Source organism: Homalodisca vitripennis, chromosome 4, assembly GCF_021130785.1.
Source record: "Homalodisca vitripennis isolate AUS2020 chromosome 4, UT_GWSS_2.1, whole genome shotgun sequence".
Classification (NCBI taxonomy): domain Eukaryota; kingdom Metazoa; phylum Arthropoda; class Insecta; order Hemiptera; family Cicadellidae; genus Homalodisca; species Homalodisca vitripennis.
Genome location: NC_060210.1, coordinates 682495 through 704325, shown reverse-complemented (window position 1 = coordinate 704325; position 21831 = coordinate 682495). Strand labels below are relative to the sequence as shown.

The 21831-nt window shown below is 31.4% G+C and overlaps 1 protein-coding gene across 1 annotated transcript in view; it reads right to left on the bottom strand.

Annotated features, from left to right (window-relative positions):
* The window catches only part of LOC124358881 (dedicator of cytokinesis protein 1-like), a 49808-nt gene extending 28405 nt beyond the window's left edge, over positions 1 to 21403 (bottom strand). Inside the window, 2 exon segments of the mRNA XM_046811116.1 lie at positions 9989 to 10172; positions 21220 to 21403. Coding sequence (XP_046667072.1) covers positions 9989 to 10172; positions 21220 to 21295 — 260 coding nt within the window. The 5' untranslated portion in view covers positions 21296 to 21403.
* Between the last annotated feature and the right edge of the window lie 428 nt (positions 21404 to 21831).

Below are 21831 nucleotides of genomic sequence, written 5' to 3'. Positions count from 1 at the left end.
CTGTACTTTATTTTCCATATTAAAAGTCTAAGTTTAAATTCATGTTTAGTTTAAATGTAATAAATTCCTAAGAAAACAAAACATACTATACAGATTGATGTATCTTATAGTAAGTGAAAAGTAATTAATTTTCATACATTTAATAAGAAACATTTAGAAAGGTATTTTAATGACAAACTACTTGTTTGTTTTAACTTTATACTTTTGATATACCGTTTAGAATTGTTTTGAAACTGCTCCTGGATTACAAGTTTTTATTTTATTTTAAAAGTAAAACAATGATTTTATTTTAGTTTAACACTTTGAGAACGGACCCTGTAGTTTTATAACAGCGGAAAAATATACAGTAATCCATCTTTTTTCTCCAGGGAGTTGCTAGTCTCCTACGGAGCGCCTCCACAGGTGGCGGATAGTGGAATGCTCGCCAGATATGGCGGGTACCGGGGAAATAAAATACCCGGGGCGGACCAAAACTAGCACCAAAGGGCACGACGGTTCCACATGTTAGTGGCGGTTTCCCGAAAGCGTCTGTTTCACATGTTAGTGGCGGCTAAATAAGTATCCTCTGCGGCTAACAACCGTGGTTGTAATTTGGAGCTTCGCTCCATCTAAGGTTGATAGCCTTTGACAGTCCATCATGAAAAAGTCTTTTGGAAAAAAAATTCATTCCACCGTCCATCCTCTCAAGGAAGGAGAAGACTACATCGGATTCGGTGGGTAAGTCGCCTAGAAGGCAAAAATGAGTCGGAACATTCAAAGTTACCAGTTTATAAAACTCAGATGCATAAAATCAAACACAAATCAATCACTTATATTGCGACACACAACATCAATTCTCTACTGAAGACAGGAAAACTCAAGAACTTCACAGATGAATTGGACCGGCAGAATATTCTACTGGCAGGGCTTCAGGAAATTGAGAAACACTAACAGAGGACCCATTTGAGTCTCAGGGGTATAGAATTTATAATGGGAAACCAGGACAAAGGGCCATGGTACCGTGCCCACAATTTGGTACAGGATTTATAGTTGAATTTGAAGATAATAGATTCTGTAATTGATTTTAAGGCTATATCACCTAGAATTGCAACTTTAAACCTGAAGACTCCCACCAAAATTATATACAATAATAAATGCCCACGCCCCCACTAATGAGAAAAAACCGTTTGACAAGGACTATGCAAGAGGTGGAGGATTTCTGGGACCTCCTGGATCAAACTATAAGTCAGATTGATAAGAAACATGTAAAGATTTTTAATAGGGGATTTTAATGCCCAGTTAGGACAAGAAAAGGAAATATCGAGATGTAATTGGGAAAATGGGCTGCCCATAATCATACAAATAGAAACGGACAAAGATTAATAGAAAAAATCTGCAGAACCCATGGATTTTAATCTCTAAATCAACATACTTTAAGAGAAAGCCAAACAAACTTAAGACATGGAAACATCCAGACTGGATAAAGGGGGAATGGCAATTAGACCACGTATGCATGGATTAAATTCTTCCACAAGGAGATCTACAATGTCAAAGTGCTGAGAGGAACTGATACAGGTTCGGACCATTACTTAAATAAAAATTAAAATCAAGTTGACTCCACTAAGAAGAAAGAGACAACAAACAGATGTGAAGAAGAAAAGAACATTTGACCTCATCAACTAATTCAAAATGAACAATATAGAAAAGTTACAGAAGGTTATAAAGTTGACTGAAAATTTGGAGGAAATAAAACAAATTCTCAAAGAAAACGCAACAAATTTGGCACCACTAAATCCAAGGAAAAAACATGCTTGGTGGAACCACGACTGTGACGAAGTGCATGAAAGAAGGCATCAGGCTTGGTTGAAATTTCAATCTCATAAAACCGAGGAAAATGCCAATAACCTCAAGAACACAAGGAAACTATTCTCCAAAATTATTAGAAAATGTAAGAGACAATATGAAACACAGTTTAATTAACTCTATAGAGAAGAATTACCTATAGAACCAACTCTAGAGACTATTACAAAAGCCTTTCATACACAATTACAAAAGTACAGCCCTCCGACATTATTGTTTGAAAAACAAAAATGGAAAAACTGCACATAAACAATAAGGAGAATGCTGAAATAATGGCAGAAGCATTTAAGGAACTCCTGAATTGTAAGGAACCGGAGGGAAATTTTGGAAATCAACACTAATACTCCAATAAAAACCAAACCTGTAAATATTAACCCCCCTACAGTAAAAGAAGTGGAAACTGTACTTAAAGAATTGAAGAACTACAAAGCAGGTGGTGAAGACCAAATGTTTGCAGAGGTGTGGAAGTATGCTGGAGTATCTAGTCATACCTCTCTTCATATGATACTACAGAAAATTTGGGTTACTGAGAAATTCCCGATCAATGGACTATAGCTATAATTCACCCTTTGCACAAGAAAGGTGACAGATGTAATCCGGATAACTATAGAGGTATATCACTCCTCGATTGTACTTATAAGATTTTTTTCAAAGATTCTCTACAACAGGATTAAGGACCAACTAGAATCAAGAACTTGGAGAATACCAAGGAGGATTCAGGCCTTGGAGAAGTTGTACAGAGCAACTAATTACACTAAAGTTAATTATGGCATATTATAGAAAACAAAATAAACAACTCTCAATAACATTTGTTGATTTCAAGAAAGCCTATGATTCCATTCATAGAATATCACTATTAAAAATACTGAGACATTTTGGACTTCACCCCAAATTAATTAAATTAATAGAAACTAACATTAACTAATTACAAAGTCTAAAATAAAGTTTAGAGGAGAACTTTCAGAACCATTTCAGATAAAGACTGGCTTAAGACAAGGTGATGGATTTATCACCGCTTCTTTTTAACTGTGCATTAGAGTACGTCATGAGGGAATGGGAAAGAAATAACCAAAAAAAACATAAAGATTGGATATCAAAGGGACAACATTAATCTGAACTGTCTGGGGTTTGCTGATGACTTAGCTCTTTTGGCCAATGACATTCAGGAAACAAAACAGCAAATTAAATCTTTACAAGATATAGCTCAGAAAATTGGTTTAAAGATATCGTTTGAAAAAAACAGAAGTTTTATTAACACAGCCTCCACTTGCAAATAAAATAAGGTTGGACAAACCACAATATAAAAATTGTGCAGAAATTTAAATACTTAGGAGAAGTAATCACTTATAACCTGAATGAAAAAACCATCTTGGCAAAATAAAATAGACAAACTAACTAAGATTAAACATGCTACTAAGAATACGTATAATAAAAAATGTCTTTCAATAAATACAAAATTAAGACACTACAAAACAGTTGCTCTGCCACAAATTACATACGCAAGTGAAACAATATTTAAAACAACAAATACTATTGCAATAGATAAGGTTTCTTAAGATGGAGAGAAGAATAGTCAGAACTTGCTTAAACAAAAACTATCAAGTAGACGGAGTTTGGAGACTAGCTTCCAATGAAACAGTCTACAAAAATATAGAACCCATTACAAGTATAATTAAAAAGAAACGAATATCATTCCTGGGGCATTTGTTAAGAACACCTGAAAATAGAATTAGTAGGAAAATAGTAGAAAAAACTGTGGTATAGTAAAAGTGACATTAAATGGATCACAGAATTAAAGGAAGATATGAGAGAGTTACAAATTACAGTAGAGGATTTAAAACACAAGACAAACACATTGAAGATATTGAATGACAAACACTCTACACTACAGCTGAAAAGAAACAAACAACGAATAGGAAGAGTGGTTCCGGAGGAGGAAAGGAAATTACGCTCGGAAAGGATGAAGAAATATTGGGGTGGATAAAAGAAGAAAGACTAGAAAATATAAAGTGACTAAAGTGGTCCAATGTAGGCCATAAAATTATAAATAAATAAATCCATCTTTTTTGAGGTTCAGCTTACCCTGTGATGTTAGTTACACAATTCACGACTGGACTGTGTGCAATATATATATTTAATCAATTTAAAGCAAAAGCGGTTAGATTACACTATGTAATTACATGTTTCAAAGTATACAATGTTTAAACAAATTACAAAGTGCAAAATATTTATAAATAACCATCAATGGACAGTGTTTCTACATTGAGATAAGACATAATAAAATTAATGTACATATTTTATATTTTGGTTGGTTGTAAAAAAACATTAAATTTGATTCTAAAATGTGCATAACAATTTTTTTGAATAATCTAATTTTTAAAAGATTTTAACAATTTTTATACAAAGAAAAAAGAAAATATAGGTTTTAAATCCTATATATTTATAACAATTTTTTTACTCATAATTTTTTTAGAATCCCTAATAAAAATACCTGGAATTATAAAAAGAGCCATGCAATTTGAGGCCTGTACTCAGTGGTTACAATAATTCTTTGTTAAATATTGATATTGCCTGTTTTCACACGCACACACAGACAGAACTTTCATTTGTGTTCCCAAATCAGTAGGTACCTGTTCATGTTAATCCTGAAAAGTTATGTTGACTTGGACAATATACTATATAATTCGTACAATACATTATTTTTCAAATTTACTACCCAAACTTATTTATCCAAAGATTTTGCTAGGATTTATTACTAATTGGCAACTTAAGTTTATACAATATAGTTTAAAATTGTACTAGTATGTATATCGCTTAATTGTTAAAATCATGCTAATGAGAACATCAATTTTTTTAATGATACTCTAATTTAATACAAAGATTTTAATTATGCTTCCTATTTAATCTTTTCTCTGTCTGTAGTATAACATTAATCTTAACTATTATTAACGAGTATCAGCCGGCAAAAAAGACAGTAAATACTGTGTTAGGATTGGACTCATTTCTTTTCTTATTATAAAATTGTATTTTCTTAGTTTTGTTGCACACATGGCAGAGTGAACTCCAAGTCTGTACATGTTTTCAATATGATTTTTTAAATATGGAATAAATCATTATCATCAAATTTATGCACAAAACATTCAGCGCACAATATAATAATATAAGTTTTTAATACAATATATTCATAGCAAAATCAGTGTAAAAATCACCTATATATAACGGACTAGCAATAAATATTTCAAAGCCTTTAGTCATTCCACATCCATATTAGACATTCTAGGAGTTGCCATGATTTTTGAGAATGGGATGAGTGCGGCCTTACACATACACCCCTTTACCTCCCCATACACATCTATGGGCTGCTTGCAATGATAACTTCTACTCTGAAACCAGGTGAAATATATTTTATGTTAGCCAACAATCAGATCCTTAGAAAAATCGTGTTGTGCAAATTAAAATAGTTTAACTTCACTATGGCTTGTTAATAAGAAATGAAGGTAGAAAGACACATTTTAAGCAAACTGAGATAATAGTCAGAGAAATATTTTTATTTATTTTAAATAATTTCCTGACATTTAGGTCTAAATGTTTGTGTAAAACTCCTATGTAGTAACAACTTATTATTTCATACATTTGTTAATATCATTGAAATAACCAGGGTAATTTATTGATGTTACCTTACTGAAACATTTAGAGATTTTTAACACCCCATATTTGCAACTTAATCAACACTAAAATATTTAATTTCATTACTAGCTGGTTTTCTTTTTTGATCCATGCAAAAATATTGTACTGTAAACCATTATTTTTTTATAGCAAAATCGTCTATGCCTTTAAATGACTGTATGGTAAATTGGAGATCTTATTTAGGAAGAGCTCCACAGACCTGATAAATATTCCTGATTCAAAGAAAAGTAGAATTGGTAACTAATACCAATAGACCAGCCTATTGTATTAGAACTTTTCTTGAATTTAGAATACTTTATTTGTACTGTATACAAGAAATTCCATACAATCTATTTTACTAAATTTGGCCTATTAATTTAATTGGATTGATAAATATAACACACAGAGTTAACCATAAAACTCGCTTCACAAAAGTGAAACAAATTGTACACCTTTTCAAGTAGTGCATAAACTGACTGATAACATTAAGCAACTGATAAGACCTGTACAGCAACGTCCTGTTCAACAATTATGTTAATAAATTAGCTGAGTATTTAACAATAAGAATTTTTAATGTAAATTTCTTGGAGAAATTCACATTTTGAAACAAAAAATTAGTATAAAATAAAAAATAAAGAAATATTGTATTTTTAAAAGGCTTAACAACAATTTAAACTCAATTGCATGTATTTTACACAAAATTTACAAATTATATTAGTTTATTGGATAAGAATCCTATTTTTTAAATTTATACAGTATTTTCAAGTTTTGTATAAGTTACCAAAAATTCGTATAGCTGACAAGTAAATAACAAACACTTGTGCTATGAATCACATGTACCACTTGACCTCCATTACAAGGTCATTCGGTCCCTCACATCTCATTGATCATCTGTTCTGATCATTCAATTCATTCATTCACTCATCCATAACATTGGCAACACGGTTTAAAATCAGTACTGTATTTGAGTGAAACAAAACTATTTCATCCTTATTTAGATATTTTTACATGAAAAATAATTTATTGTTGTTATTTCCTATTCCAAATAAATATACATTGCCATTGATTAGTTTCAGTTCAGGCTGTAACTTTTTATGATAAAGAGGTCAAACAACCAATTTTAATCAGTATTTTATTCTATTAAGTTGTTTCATTTAATACCTAGTTAATACTTGTAATGTCATTCAGCTATACAATGTGCACAGAATTAGATTTCTCAATTAGCAGTGATTCATATGGTGATGAATAGCTCAAGTGATATTCAGTCCCCTTCCTGTCTCCAACTGATATCGTCCCACTCCTCAGAGTTACCCATTCTGTACAAGTTGCTGTCACTTACTACTCCGTCACACCTTTAGCTGCCATTTTGGATCTTGTCCGGGCGGTTCTAAAGAAAATCTTACATAACATTAATTTCTTTTCTTCTGATCGTGTAGCGTACCCAATGCTTTTTCTCAATTTTGGTGCCTCTTACTATTTTTATATCATGGAACATTGCAACTAATTCAATATTGCGTTTTCATATTCCTTATATTATTGTATGTCCATATTTTCATGGAACCATTTTTTTTTTCAAATATTAAGTATGCAGTGCTTGGTCAGTACTGTAATGCAAATATCAAAGACAAAGTTACAATCTAACATTTACTATAAACTGAAAGACTGTTATAAAACTCCATCTTAGTTGTCTTTTGACGGAAGTAGGATGCTTAAACCTGTGTATGTACATACAGGGTGTTCACAAAAGAGTGTCACATTCTTCTGTGCCTGATAGTACCTATCGTTCAAAAAAACTTTCACACTGTAGCCGCTAGGGGCAGGACTTGGAATTGGAATTGGACGAACTGGACAGTATAAAATGGACACAAGTCTGTAATAAGAATTCAGTCTCAGATGCATTTGTTTTGTTTATTAATATATTGCAAAATTATATAAATAAATACAAAGAGAAAACCGCAATTAAAAAGAGCTTATGTAAACAAACACCTTGGATAAATGATTATTTAAGCAGAGGAGTTGATAGAAGGAAAAGGATTTATAGACTAATGGTTTCTAGACCTTATGATTATAAATTGAAGGAATACTACAGATCATTTAGAAATAGGCCAAAGTCAATATGTGAAATGCTAAAGAAAATTGTTATTTGAAAAAATTTGAGGATTATACTGGGAACTCCCGAGAACAATGGAGAATAGTAAATGATTTAATTGGAGAAAATCAAGATAAAAATTAAATTAATAAAATAGAAAAGGATAACTCACACATAATTACCAATGAAAAGGATATTGCATTAGAATTTAACTCTTCTTTCATTAATGCACCGAAATTCATTAAAAACATGATTATTAATACTCATAATCAAGTTATGTTTAGTCAATTATTTCCAGGTAAAATTGTCCTAAATTCTTTATTTTTTGCTGCAGCAACTAAATCTGAAGTTTGAAAAACCATAAAATCTTTAAAAAACAATAAATCGTCTGTAAACGATAACATTAGCAGTTATATTTTTAAAAGATTTCATAAACATATAGTTCCAGTTCTGACAGATTTATTCAATTGATGAAGCATGTTAGAAGGTGAATTTCCATCTTGCTTTAAAAGTATCAGTTGTAATTCCACTGCTTAAACGTGGAAGTAGAGAAAAAAAGTAATTGCTATAGACCTATTTCTTTGCCTTCTGTGTTCGCTAATGTTTATAAAAAATATTTTTCAACGATTAATTGATTTCTTTAAAATGTGTGGCTATCTATGCACAAAATAGTTTTGATTAAGAGACAGAATGAGTTCATAAGATGCTTTGTTGGCTTTTTTTGAGGATATTTATGATGGTATCAATGATGGCAAAAATGTGCAGCTTCATATATTGACATAACAAAGGCCTTTGATACAGTGGATCATAAGATATTATTATAAAAGTTATGGGTAGTGGGTCTGGGGGGTCTTTCCCAAAGTTATTTGAAAGGTTTGAAAGTTATTTAAAAGATAGAAAGCAGCGTGTGAAAATAGGGAAAGTACACAGTGATTTTGAAACTGTTGAATGCGGTGTGCCTCAAGGTTTAGTTCTGGGTCCAATTCTTTTCCTTGTGTACATAAATGATCTATGTAATGGAGGATTAAATGGCAAATTGACAACTTTTGCTGATGATACAGCACTGACGTACTCTGATTACAATCTGAAAACTATTTGTAGACGAATGATGATTTAAGTTTTAAATTTTTGGTTTAATAAAAATGCAATGCTCCTAAGTAACAAAACTAAATTCATGATATTTTACCTACGAGGTACAAGTAACTTTGAAAATGATGTACACTATTATCATTTTACATGCTCTGTGAATAACGTTTGCAATTATATTGATTGAAAATGTGGACAGATACAAATACCTTGGGCTGACCATTGACTGAAATTTATCTTGGAAAGGTCATGTAAATTCACTGAAAAGAGTTTTATAGAAGTTTGAGAAGTTTTTATATGTTGCGTGATGTAATCAGAAATCAGAGATTCTTTATTGATCATTTTTAAGATTACAAGTAGCGTCAATGAAAATAAAATGTACATAGTATGTCCTCCAAGCTTGCTGCTGAATGTTTATCACGCTTTAATACACTCCAGACTAAGTTATGGGCTTGTATACTGAGAAGGTACGTATATATTCACGCTCTATCTTCTCATTATATTTAAAAAATCCTTTATTCGCATTATTACGAAATCAAATAAGACCAATCATTCCTGGTCACCATTTTTAAATTAAAAAATACTCCTTTTGCGAAATCTTCACATATATAAGGTATTGAAACTATTTTTCATAAGAAGCTTTTGTACATAATTCTCAACTATTTATTTAGTGCTAAAGGACATATATTTGTTTTATATTTTTGTTTTGTTGGCAGATATACATTTCAATATACTTATCTTATCTATATTATTATTTATAGTTAGAAACTCTTTTAGATTTATATTTTACCACAGACCACCATCAAGAGAGTAGTTATTATCAGATAAATTGAATTGTATTAAATTACAATGTCAACCACCAAGCTGTATACATATTCAAAATCAATAAAAACTGTTTCGTTCCTTATTTAGGAAACACAAAACCATTGTTTCACAACATTTAATCATAAATATTAATTTTAAGATTGCCAAAGTTACATAAACAGGAAACTATGAGGAAGGACCAGAGGAGAAGATACAGGGGCTAGTAATTTAGACAGATTTGCTGTTAAAACCTCTAAAATAAATACCTTATTAATTTGTTTACACTATACAGAAGACAATATACTCAATGCTTACTGTAACTTTTAAAGAGTTACAATATTAAAATCTAAAAACTGTAGCAGCAATTGCTTTTACACTCACAATATCTTTCATGTATACACAAAAGACGTACTGATAATAAATGCAATAGTAGCAAAGAATACACAATCATGTTTGAACATCAAACACAGATTATTAGCACTGTTAGTTGAAGAACAAACTTACCCGGACTTGTCAACGATACTCTCCATTATCTTGACGTAACACTTGGGGAATATGCCGCGCAAGCCCCTGTTCTTGGCTGTGAACCCGAAGTACCAGTCCCCATTCTCCTCCAGAATGTGCACACACTCCCCCACTGTCAGTTTTATCCTCCATGGTTCCTCTTCCTGCTGGTAGTTGTGTATTGCTGAAACAGTGAATAGTTCTTATTTCTACAGCCGTATGTTTCAAAAGATGGTCTAACTATCATTAACTTTAATGTTTTACACATCAACATTAATCAATCATCATCGTGTGTTTTTTATAAACTTTGCACATCAACATAAGACTTCAAAAGCTACTATTGTCATTCCTTATAGGAACAGATGATCCAGAGAGGCAATAGAAAATCTAAAATAGAAGTTAACTCAGTTGAGTATAAATGCAAAAATTACAGTTACAATATGGGAATAGTACAAATTTGAAAATTCCTGATGGTAACAATGGTGGCCATTTGAAATTTTAGAATGTTAGATTGTAGAAAGCATATGGGTTTCTCCTACAAACATATATTTTTTTTATGGAGTGTGCGCTACAACTACACTACAGAGCCCTTACTTTTTACGATTCAATTATTTTGTTTTGGTTGTTTCTTTCACGTATGTCTTTAATTAACCAAACTAATATATGATCAGAAGATATACCTGTTAAATAACTTTTATTTATAATTATTAAATTTGTATAAATGGCAATAAAACTAAACAGAATTATTTTGAATTTATTATTAATCTTGTGTTTACTACAGTTCTATTAATAATAAAAACATAAACATTTGTCATTTTACTTAAAAACTACAAGGTATTATAAAACGTTTAACAAACACTTCCCTGGATATTTTGAAACATATTACAGCATGAAGTGAGGTTAAATTTAAGTCACTAAAAACATTAACTTTTGAAACGTACATATGTTAATTCAGAACCAAATTATTCATACTCTTTTGGCCTATCCAGTCATATAGATTTAATTTAAATATAACACATATATGCCCTATTAAAAGGAGGTTTTTTTTTTTTTTCAATGACATTTGAAATTACCGAGGTTATTATAGAAACTGTACCTCCCTCCCTCCACTATACCTTAATTACGATAAAATAACTGATAGTTACCACCAAAATAATGATTAAACCTATTATCGATTAGCGATTACAAACTTTTTATGATCATTATTTATTTCATAATATTATAAGTAACGTACTTGTGAGAATCCAAGTATTTTTATACAATTAGAACCTTTTTACTATTTAGCTTTGCTCAAAATAAATGTTAATATGATAAATTTAAATATATGAAATTCACCACTACAAAGTTGACCTGAATACTTTACACTGATTACAATAACTGTCAAAAACATAGGCGTAATGTAGGCACACAGGTTTTGGTTTAACGTAACAAACTCTAGAGAAAAGATAGTATAAAATACTTGATCATGAACAATAATATCCTTTGTAAGTATATGTTCTCTAAGGCATGATAAGTAAGTCATAGTGTTTCTTAAAGTAATGTTCACAAATACTAGATATGAAACTGATTCAGAACACTGAGAGCTAAATGCTTGTGTCACATAAATGCTAAATGTTTTCAATAAAATTAATTTTTAGTCTCAACCCCTTCCCCTTACTAAAATGTATAAACACGTCTCTACTAGGAAAATTTCATCAAAGCTCACTCTTATTTGCTATACATTTTTGGTCTGACTTTGGCAAACCACAATTACATTTTTATAAGGTTTGTTATGTTTATTTAATGGTCAACAATTTAAAACTTTTAATGGCTACTGTTTTTCAAATCAAAGAATTTAATTTTCCCATATTTATTTTGATTTCTTTTTTTTCCTATTAAATGCCTAATGATACACAACATAATCTATGCAATGTTAGATATTTATTTCTTACTTCTAACTAATAAATATACTAATATATAAACAATAAAAATTAATACATTGTTATTTAAAATCATAACTAACTAACCAATAATATACAACAATATAAATAAATAATTAATGGAATGATACCAACATTAAGAAAGAAACCCTGTTTAAAAGAAAACTAATTTGTAGTGAAAATTCTAGGGCCCCCAAAAAGAGTTTTTTAATATCATGGTACTTTTTAAGAGGGCACAACACTTCAATCTATTACTTCTGTTTTTATAGAATCCAGAAGAATAAATTGTGTACTTAGTAATGTCAAAGAGGAATAAACTTACTAGATCTTAAGTTTATTTATTGAAATTGAGTACAAATTTCGTACAATTATAGCCAGGTGGGGATGTACAGCCTAAACAGGACATCCTACTTAACCAACACAAGGTACACAAACAGCTACAACCTGACTGTACAGCATCATTGAGACATTAACAGTGCCAAAATATGGCACAAACTGTCTTTCTATTACATCATTGTACTTTCGGCCTGTACATTTACTACACATTATACAGACTAGTGAATAAAAGAAAATTAATTAATCTGAAAATTCTAGATTGGAAGGTTGAGTGAACCTGGTTTTAACTGCATTTTCTCACAAATATAAAGTGAAATATTTTTTCCAAGAACATTTTTCTGCAGGTGTTACAATCTATGTGGGTGTATATTTTTAACTATTTAATTTGGCTGTAAATAGTTAAAAATGTAATAAATATTGTTAAAATTAAAAAAACCTTTTTGAGAAAGTCCACAATTGTTTATTGGATAAAAATCAAAAAGATTAGTTTTTATTTTTTTTTTAAGAGATAAGGTTAAGACCTGCAGCAAAACATGTTATGGAAAAAACTCCAATAACTAAAACTTCAAATGAAAATGAAATATTATGTCATTGGTAAACTTAATTTATACATATTATCTGGATAAGTGGGCCATTATCGGAATATATACATGGATAAATCAAGGAGAATTAAGGGATTTTATGACTGTGATGAATGATAAAAATACAGGTTTGTTGGATTATGGACTCAGGATGTTCATCAGCAAATGTAAAAATGACTGAAAGCACAGCCTAGATGGTACAATGGTGAAAAAACTAATGATTGCATATGGATCCCATAGCGTGGGTAGATTACTGCCATCATCATGTTAGTATTACATGTATTTTCTTATGAGGAGTACAAGATCACAATGCTGGAAACCCCCAAGAATGATATGGAGACTGGCACTGTTGAAGATATGATTAATGAAAAATTGTATTCAACACGTATGTCAAAAAAAAAAAAAAATAGTGGTGGATGTCTAAAGTAGACAAGCCATAAACCAACTGGGAAGAGAGCAGACAAAATTTCTTCTTGCACTGCCTTGGAGTCAACCAAGGTGGTCCGACTAGGTGACTTGGTCATGTGTAGAAGTTATGATTTTATATCAGGCATCACTACATTAGCAGGAATATTATTAAAAGCATTCTTGACAATTATAGGATCAGGAATAAAATTACCATTCAAGGCTACTTTAGACCAATAAATTCATCCTAGTATCATATATATGGCAAAAAATATAATGATCAAAATATCACTCAACTTTATAGATCAATTTTATGATTTCCAAACTTAGGACAGACAGCTCCCAAAAAAAAAAAAAAAGAAATGAAGATATGGGGATATGGGGATGGAAATATCTTCCTGGAATGTAATTTCAATACTGATTAAACCCAGGTTAGAGAGTGTAAATTCTAGTGTAGACTAAAAGATCTTTCAAGCGGACCTTGTTCTGTTACTTACTGAGATGAAATGAGCTCTGCAGAAAGCTTTTAGATCAAGAAAGCAGAGACTTAGTTTTTATGATTTTACATTTATTTTTGTAAATTTAGAAACAACATGAATAAAAACAAATAGGAAAAAGAATTAACACATAAGAAGATTATTAGAAACCAAAATTACAATTAATTCCGATTTACAAAATTCATACAAAGGTAACCTGACTCAATACACCAGCTTTTTTTTGGTGGTCATCATATACAGGTGTATTTAAAAGCTATAATCAAGATTCCCTTATGCAACTGAAAATGAAACACTTAACTAACCAAGAACTCGGGGCTTCAAAATGGCATATTCAGTGCAAACTGATATTGAAAATTCAACAGCATTTTACTGTAAAATGGAATAAAATTTTAGTACCTTTAACAGTCTGCTGCTGAAATAGAACCAATCTCAATGACTCATTGTTTCAATATCTCACCACTACCATGTTGTTAAAAATACAAACCCACCTCACACCATGTTGTTGAAAACACAAACCCACCTCTCAAACAGACTGTTAAAACACACAGTCCATCATCACATGTACAGGCATAGGTTATGATAAATGGCAAACACTCATCAGCTTTTAATAAATGCCCTTGTGCTACAGTCCAGCCAACATCGTGCAAACAAAGCACGTCATGTTCAAGATTATGAAATCCATAGAGACTCCATGGATTTCATAATCATGTCTAACATCATATACGAGGCATGTTTTTAAAGTAAGTACCTTTTTTAAATTACGCCGCCGCAGCGCTGCATTTGCTGTTTAGGGCATGAACCTAGTGTAGCTACATCAGTTGGGAAGCCACAGACGCCGTTTGATCGAGTCTTCGTTTGTTCACGTGATTTTAAAATGCCGCCGACTGTTCACAGACCCACTTCAGTGCGAATCACTGCACTTCAGTGCGTGCAGTGATTCGTTTTCTCTGTGCTAAAGGCTTAAAAACAATTTATATTCATCGTCAAATCAGTGAAGTTTATGGTGAAAACATTATAAGTGAAGGAATGGTGCCAGAAATGGGTTAGGGCCTTCAAAGATGGCCGCACAAACGTTCATGATGAGGAACGAAGTGGGCGACCTTCAGTCATTACCGATGATCTCATTCACAAAGTGGACTGTAAAGTGAAAGAGAACAGACGGTTCACAATTTCGTCCTTAGCTGAAAAATTTCCTGCTGTATCAAGTGTACTCTAGGAAATTGTGTCCGAATGTTTAAATTATCGGAAACTGTGTTCACGGTGGGTACTGAAAATGTTGAATGATGAGCACAAAACCAAACGATTGGGCAGTGCATTGAGCTTTCTCGAGTGTTACAGTAACGAGGGCGATGATTTTTTAAACCATATCGTTACAGGTGATGAAACGTGGGTAGCCTACATTACACCAGAATCAAAACAACAGTCAATGGAATGGCGGCATTCAACATCCCTTAAGAAAGTCAAATTCAAGCAAACAATTTCTGCCCAGAAAATCATGTGCACTGTCTTTTGGGACAGACAGGGTGTGTTGTTGGTCAATTTTCTGCCTCGCGGTGAAACCATTAATCCAGCCGCGTACTGTGAAACTTTTAAAAACCTGTACCGCGCAATTCAAAACAAAAGGCGTGGCATGCTGAGGGCAGGCGTCGTTTCCAATGATGAAGAAGTAAAAACGTCTGTGCAACAGTGGTTGTCCAGTCTGGCGGCAAGCTTCTTTGACGATGGCATACAAAAGCTGGTTCCAAGATACGACAAGTGCCTTAATAATAATGGAAATTATGTAGAGAAGTAGAGGAAAGAATGCTCTTTCAGGTAAATAAAGTTTTGTTTGAAAAATTTACTTGTTGATTTTTTTATATCAAAACGGTACTTACTTTAAAAACATGCCTCGTATTAGTAGCATTGAAAAAAAACTAGTGGATATAAAGCTTTCAGTATCTAATCGAGCAGTAAATGGATAACTCCACCCACTTTCTACAATTCCAACTTAATTCTAGTCTCACCACTCTTAATATCACCACCACTAAAAAGAGACAAAACACTTCACTTTTGTTTAAAGTCTAATTTCTGCAATGATGCTTCATGTTAAATGCGATTCAGAATAAATTCTCTCAAGATCCTATTTAAACTCAGTAAAGATCCTAAGCAAAACCAAACGCTATATTTCAAATCTCAAAGCCCATAAACCATAACCCACAAAAAGCTATGTTGTCTGAAAGAGCTACATCCTACGCCAGATCTGAGACCTGTATGATTTGTTTATCTTACCAAAGCAGGAGAAAACCATGAAAGTCGTAAGTTTTACTGTCGAACATAGTGACTGTAATAGTTTAGCACTAAACTTTTAAAAAACGAATTATCTCCCTTATTTACCAATTGATTTTCTTAAACTTAGTTTCGTTGAATTTTTAATTAAATTGTCTATTTAAATTTAATTGACTATAACCATTCTACCATGTGTTCTTTTCAAGATATTTATCCTTAAAGTCTAAAAATGTCCCATTTTAAAACTAAAGCTTCTACATTTTTTAATATTTTTTCTGTAAATGAGACTAGGTTATAAAGCTAAGTCAATTTTCAACTTCTTAGAACAAGACATTCTCTAATTTAAAATGTAAAAAATACAAACTGGTTCCAATTTGAGTTATTATTTAATATTTTATAGTTTGAATATGATATTTTGATTTGTCTTTGGCCCAAGGAATCATATTTTAAAAGGTAGTTATAGTCTTGGGACACCCTATATAAGGAACAGAAATATATATTATAACAACGTAAGGACTGGACCAAATTACTTTGAAAAAAATCTATATATCAGTAAAAGAAAAAATTGCTTTCAATAAAAGTGATAAAAGGTACTCCAAATCCTTAAGAATTATCAATCACATATTTTGTTTCTAATAAATTTAGAATGAATAGGTTTTCTATATAGTCCATTTGTGACACCTGATAGAAACAAGTTTCTTCTTTACAGAAAACTAATGGTGCCATTCTGTTAAAAATATAATAAACAAATTTAAAAATTATTACAGACCAAAATAAACCATTATGTGGTGAGGAAGGGTGGTTTTTAGGGGAAGAAATGAATTTTATAATTTCCGGCTAAAAAAGTACATCCTACTAAAAAAATTAAATATAAAAGTTGTCAGCAATACAAACATCTACTACTTATGTAGTGGCCATTTTTATCCTCACCTCAAATATGTTTGACAAACATTTTTTTTTTAAATCCGCATTTTGTTATTCATGTTCTTGTACAAATATGGTTTGATTTGAAACTTGGAACAAGTACACTTTTATTTACAACATTTTCTAACTATACTAAATTTACTACATATACAACATTTTTTTAAATAATATAATAATAATAGTTATTATAAAAACTTACATAAAAAAATCAAATTTGAAAATGTTCAACCACCATTTCGAAATATTTTTATTAAAAAGGGTTCGCTAAGGGATAATTTTTTGTTTTTGTCTACTTTCAAGAAATTGAATAAAAATATAGTTTATTCTTTGTTTGAAGGTTTTTTTTTGACGATGGAAGGATTGTGAAGGAAACAGGATTTTTCCGGACATTTGCCATCGTTCAGTGAAACATTAAATCAGTAACACTACGTTTCGAGATCTGCAATCTGATCTCTTCTTCAGGTATATAGTTTAATTGTAAAATATGTAAAAATAAAAAAATAAAAGATACTGGTATCATTCATTATAAATTGTATTATTTTGTCAAAAACTTGTTATTATTTATTGAAATTTTGTTTTCCCATACTAGTTTTTTATGAAAGCATTAAGAGGAGCGGGAAGGGCCTATGCGATGCATGTTAAAATCATCAAATTAAGGTACATTTTTCTCAGGAAGTATAAAAGCTACACAATTAAAATTTTAACAGCATGAAATACATTGCTTGGTTAGCAAACACAAGCACTTTCAAGTTAAAATATTCAAAAATAAATGTTTATGAAATTTTAAAAATATTTACTACAAGATAGCTATTTTTTTTAAAGTAATTAATTTTATGTTTAATGAATGTGGTTTTTCATCCATCGATATCTTGTGAGAGTATATAGCCCACACATTCTTTTTTATTTCTTGCCAGTCTGAACCACCTATTTTAATTGCTAGGCCATAATACTCTTGTAAATCAAAAATCTGTTTATCTGTTAGTCTATTTTTACCACCTATGCCTTTACCGTCTTCCAACTTGCCAATTTTCTTGAATGTCTTTTTCAAAATTTTCAATCTAGTGCCCATTCTCTTTTTTATATGTTTGACACATTTCAGTTTTTCAATTTACTAGGTCCTCCCATATGGTTTGTCATCCACTGCCTGCTTGATAATAATATCACTTGCAATACTGATTTACATAGTGTACTATATGAACTGTGCGTAACGCAGACGCCCCCTGGGCCAAAATCTTCACGATTTCATTTTGTTATTACTTCTTTCAACATGTTTATAACATTTTTTCAGCAAAACTATTGATATTTAAAAAAAAACCTTTCAAGGAATCAAAATATGCAAAAAAACAAAAATAAAAAAAATAAATTGCCTTCCTGCTCCCCTTATATTAATCAATTGTGTATATTTAAATATTATGAGAACATTTTTAAATAAACAAAGAAGGGAGTTTGGGCCATATAACATTTTTTTCTTCATCTTAAATGTATTTTTCTTTACAATACTGTTTTAAATTTTTATTTAGATTCTATCAATGTAACATTTTGTGTGAACTTTAATTTTTTAATAAACTATACCACGTTTATATGTCTTTAAGTCTTGCTGTTGTACCCAGAAGGGTTCACTTCTGACTTATTCATACCTTCCAGTTAAACCTACACTGGTCATAGCAAAAATAGATGTGTCATTTAAATCTGGGCAACCATATGGATATCCAGGAGCAGCACATCACTAACCACAAATGTTGAGATTCTAGGGTGCAAGGGTAATTCAATAGGTCTAGTCTAGTGCAGGAGATGACTGTTAGATTTGGTGGGGTTCGTTCCCTAAGATTCAAAGGTTCTTGCTAGTCTAGACATAGGGTGTGCCAACCCGTCTGCTTTGACTTGAGAGGCTGGTTCAGAGCTGACTTCCCCTTCTTCTGAGCGGACATGACTTGAGATTAATGCCCTAAATTCTTTCTTAGGGATCTCAACAGGAGATGGCCCCTACCCCCGACCTTACCTATCCAGAATATCCTGTATTTCCGGAAGCAGCGCAAAGGTCCCTGTAGGACTAGGTGCATTTTTTAAGCTTCTTGTCCTAAGACAAAAAATGTTTTCCTGTTTTGGCAGAGTCTGATTTTTCTTCTTCATTAAATTCACTTTTAGGCTTGATATGTCACAATTGATATGTTTCTTCTTTCACTTCTGCAACTTTATTACCTTCATCAGCAGTATAGGGCTCTTCTACTTCTTCCTAGTTACAATTGTAGATTGGGATTGGCAGAACTTCTAAGTTTGTATACTTGCCCAACTTGTGACAATAATCTTTGTATTGCAGTCCATGTTTCCTACAACTACATTTGACAGAAAGGCAGCCTTTCCCACAGCAACAAATTGTTTTTGAAAGATTATGAAGTATTAATTTTTCGGTGGTCATACATGGTCATTTTCTTTAATCTCATTCTTTTGCATGCTATGAAATACTCAATTTTGGTTACAAGGTTCTTCACACATGAAAAATAAAGCTCAAAATCATGAGCTTCTTTCATAATCTTCTTTCCACTAGATTTTTTCTTGTTTGTTCTTTGAAAGCTGTAGCAATTGATTGGGGTCTATTGTATGTCGATCAACAATTATCATGAGTGTGTAATAAATTATAAAACTAAAAGCATTATAATTAGTTTATCTTACCACTTATTGGTATAGGCTATTTAACAATGTATGCATAAGAAAAACTAACATAACCATAACTTTGTATGTATGTACAATTTACTTACGATCACATAAAAATAGCTTTTCTTGATTAAAAATAACACACAATTGCACAACGAACTTATTTATACTCTTACTCTGAAAAAACACGTTAACTAATTTATAAGGTCTGTATAATTTCTTAATATTTTATCTGTTCACATAATCCGCAATCAAACATGTAAAGAACTTTCAAAAGTAATTAACTGTAGAGCTAACACGCCACGATTGAATAATACACCGTTGTTGAAGAGAATGCACGGCATGGTAGCTGATGCTTAAGTAAACTGTTCTGAGCACATAATACTAGGATAAGCTATCAGGAGCAAATAACGCTGAAAATCATAGGTAACAAGAAGCACAGGACAAAAATATAACCACAAATTTACATTTACATTTCAATAATTAAAAAAACTAAGTTATTTGTAATTTTCATCCCCTAAAACCATATACATTTTTGATCAGAAGAATGAGAAGAGTACATTAATAACGTTCAAATTTTGATTGGTTATTCCAGCTGTTAACTCCACTTATCAGTTTTATTAGGCTCCCCTAGTTTTATTAGGCTTCTAGTCAATCCTGACACACTGGTTAAAATGAAGAAGTTATCTGAATAATGGTTGAGTGCCAAAATTCAGAATATTTACTCCTCTCACAGTTACAGTTGTTTCTTTCCCACAAATTTCACATAATGGGTTTTTCGGTACGAGTCCAACATGTTGAAGCCACGAAAAAGCAACGTCGTGTAGTTTTCTAAAATTGACTGCCATTTTTAATAATCAGAATTACTTATTAAAATTGAAATATTATCCTACGTGTATTATTTTCGAGTGTTTACAGCTGTTGATATAGATTATTTAAGTTAATAGTTCAAAATAATTCATCAGTATCAATTGATTATATCGATGGTTATGATTAAGTAATATCGTTTGCCAATTTCGATATAAAAAAAACCGGGTCCGCTTAGCCTATAGTACCCTACCCCTTACAATTACTTAACAGGGTAATTATGTCTAACAGCATTAAAATTGATCTTATCATAATTAGATAGGCCTATTATTGATGATTTGAGTGTTGAACACATATCCAGTGTATCTCTTACTTCTTACTATTTTGAAGGATAACCATGTCTAACAGCTTGAGATACAAATAACGCTTGTTCATCCTCATTGCACTTGCGGTCATTACTAAAATACAACACATATATTTTACTCTGTTTCAATACTTAATTTTAAACAGTATTGTTATTTCATACATCAGTTGAAATAAGTAGTTGTAAATAAATATGACAATCTTTCTATTGATAGTTTAGGTATTTGTTATTGATAATGTGGTTCATTGGATTCGATTATTGTAGTGAGCACTTATTATACTGCAGCCCCTAAACTCCTTTCATACTGAACTAATTTTATTAAAATAATTATCAATGTTATGTTTATTCAGCCGACATCAACATTTAAAGTAGGCTACTATAGTTAATTTATATCCAATACGAGTTAGTAGGTTAATTTTATTCAGATACAGCACTTCTATACAGACAACAAAAAGACTATTAAAATATTCAAAAGACATACCTATTCCATATCTGTCTTTCTCTTTAGCCGGAGTCCAAAGAGTAGACATTTTATTAACATTTATAAAAATTGTCATAAAATAACAAAATATAGAAAAATAACCACTACAATTACATCACGACCACCATAACTGTTTAATGTTTACGACATGACGGTTCTCTCTCTCCAATCCAATATCTCCCAAATTCCCCTCCTACAGACCACCGTGAAGTTAGCGTCACTTTATCGTCCAGACCGTCTAGTGCATCAATGTTGCAGTCATCAATCTGAAGGCGTTAACAAAAAATTCAAAAAACTGAGATAAATTGTATAATACTAATTATAAAAACGATCTTTCACAAAATCAACACAGTTTTTTTCTATTTATTAACTTTCCACAAAGGTTTCCCATTAAATGTGTCATGAATAAAAATCCCAAATATAATACCTAAGTAAACCGTAGGAATGTATCGTAAAAATGGACGGTCCTCTAATAAATGCCACTCCTGAGACTTAACCAAACAAGTGCCCGCAATGAAACTTTGTACACAGATGCTCTGTAAGCTGAACTTTAATATTACCAACGTCAAAAAGGTGGTGTCGGCCGTCAGAGGTCCTATCGTCTAAATTAAA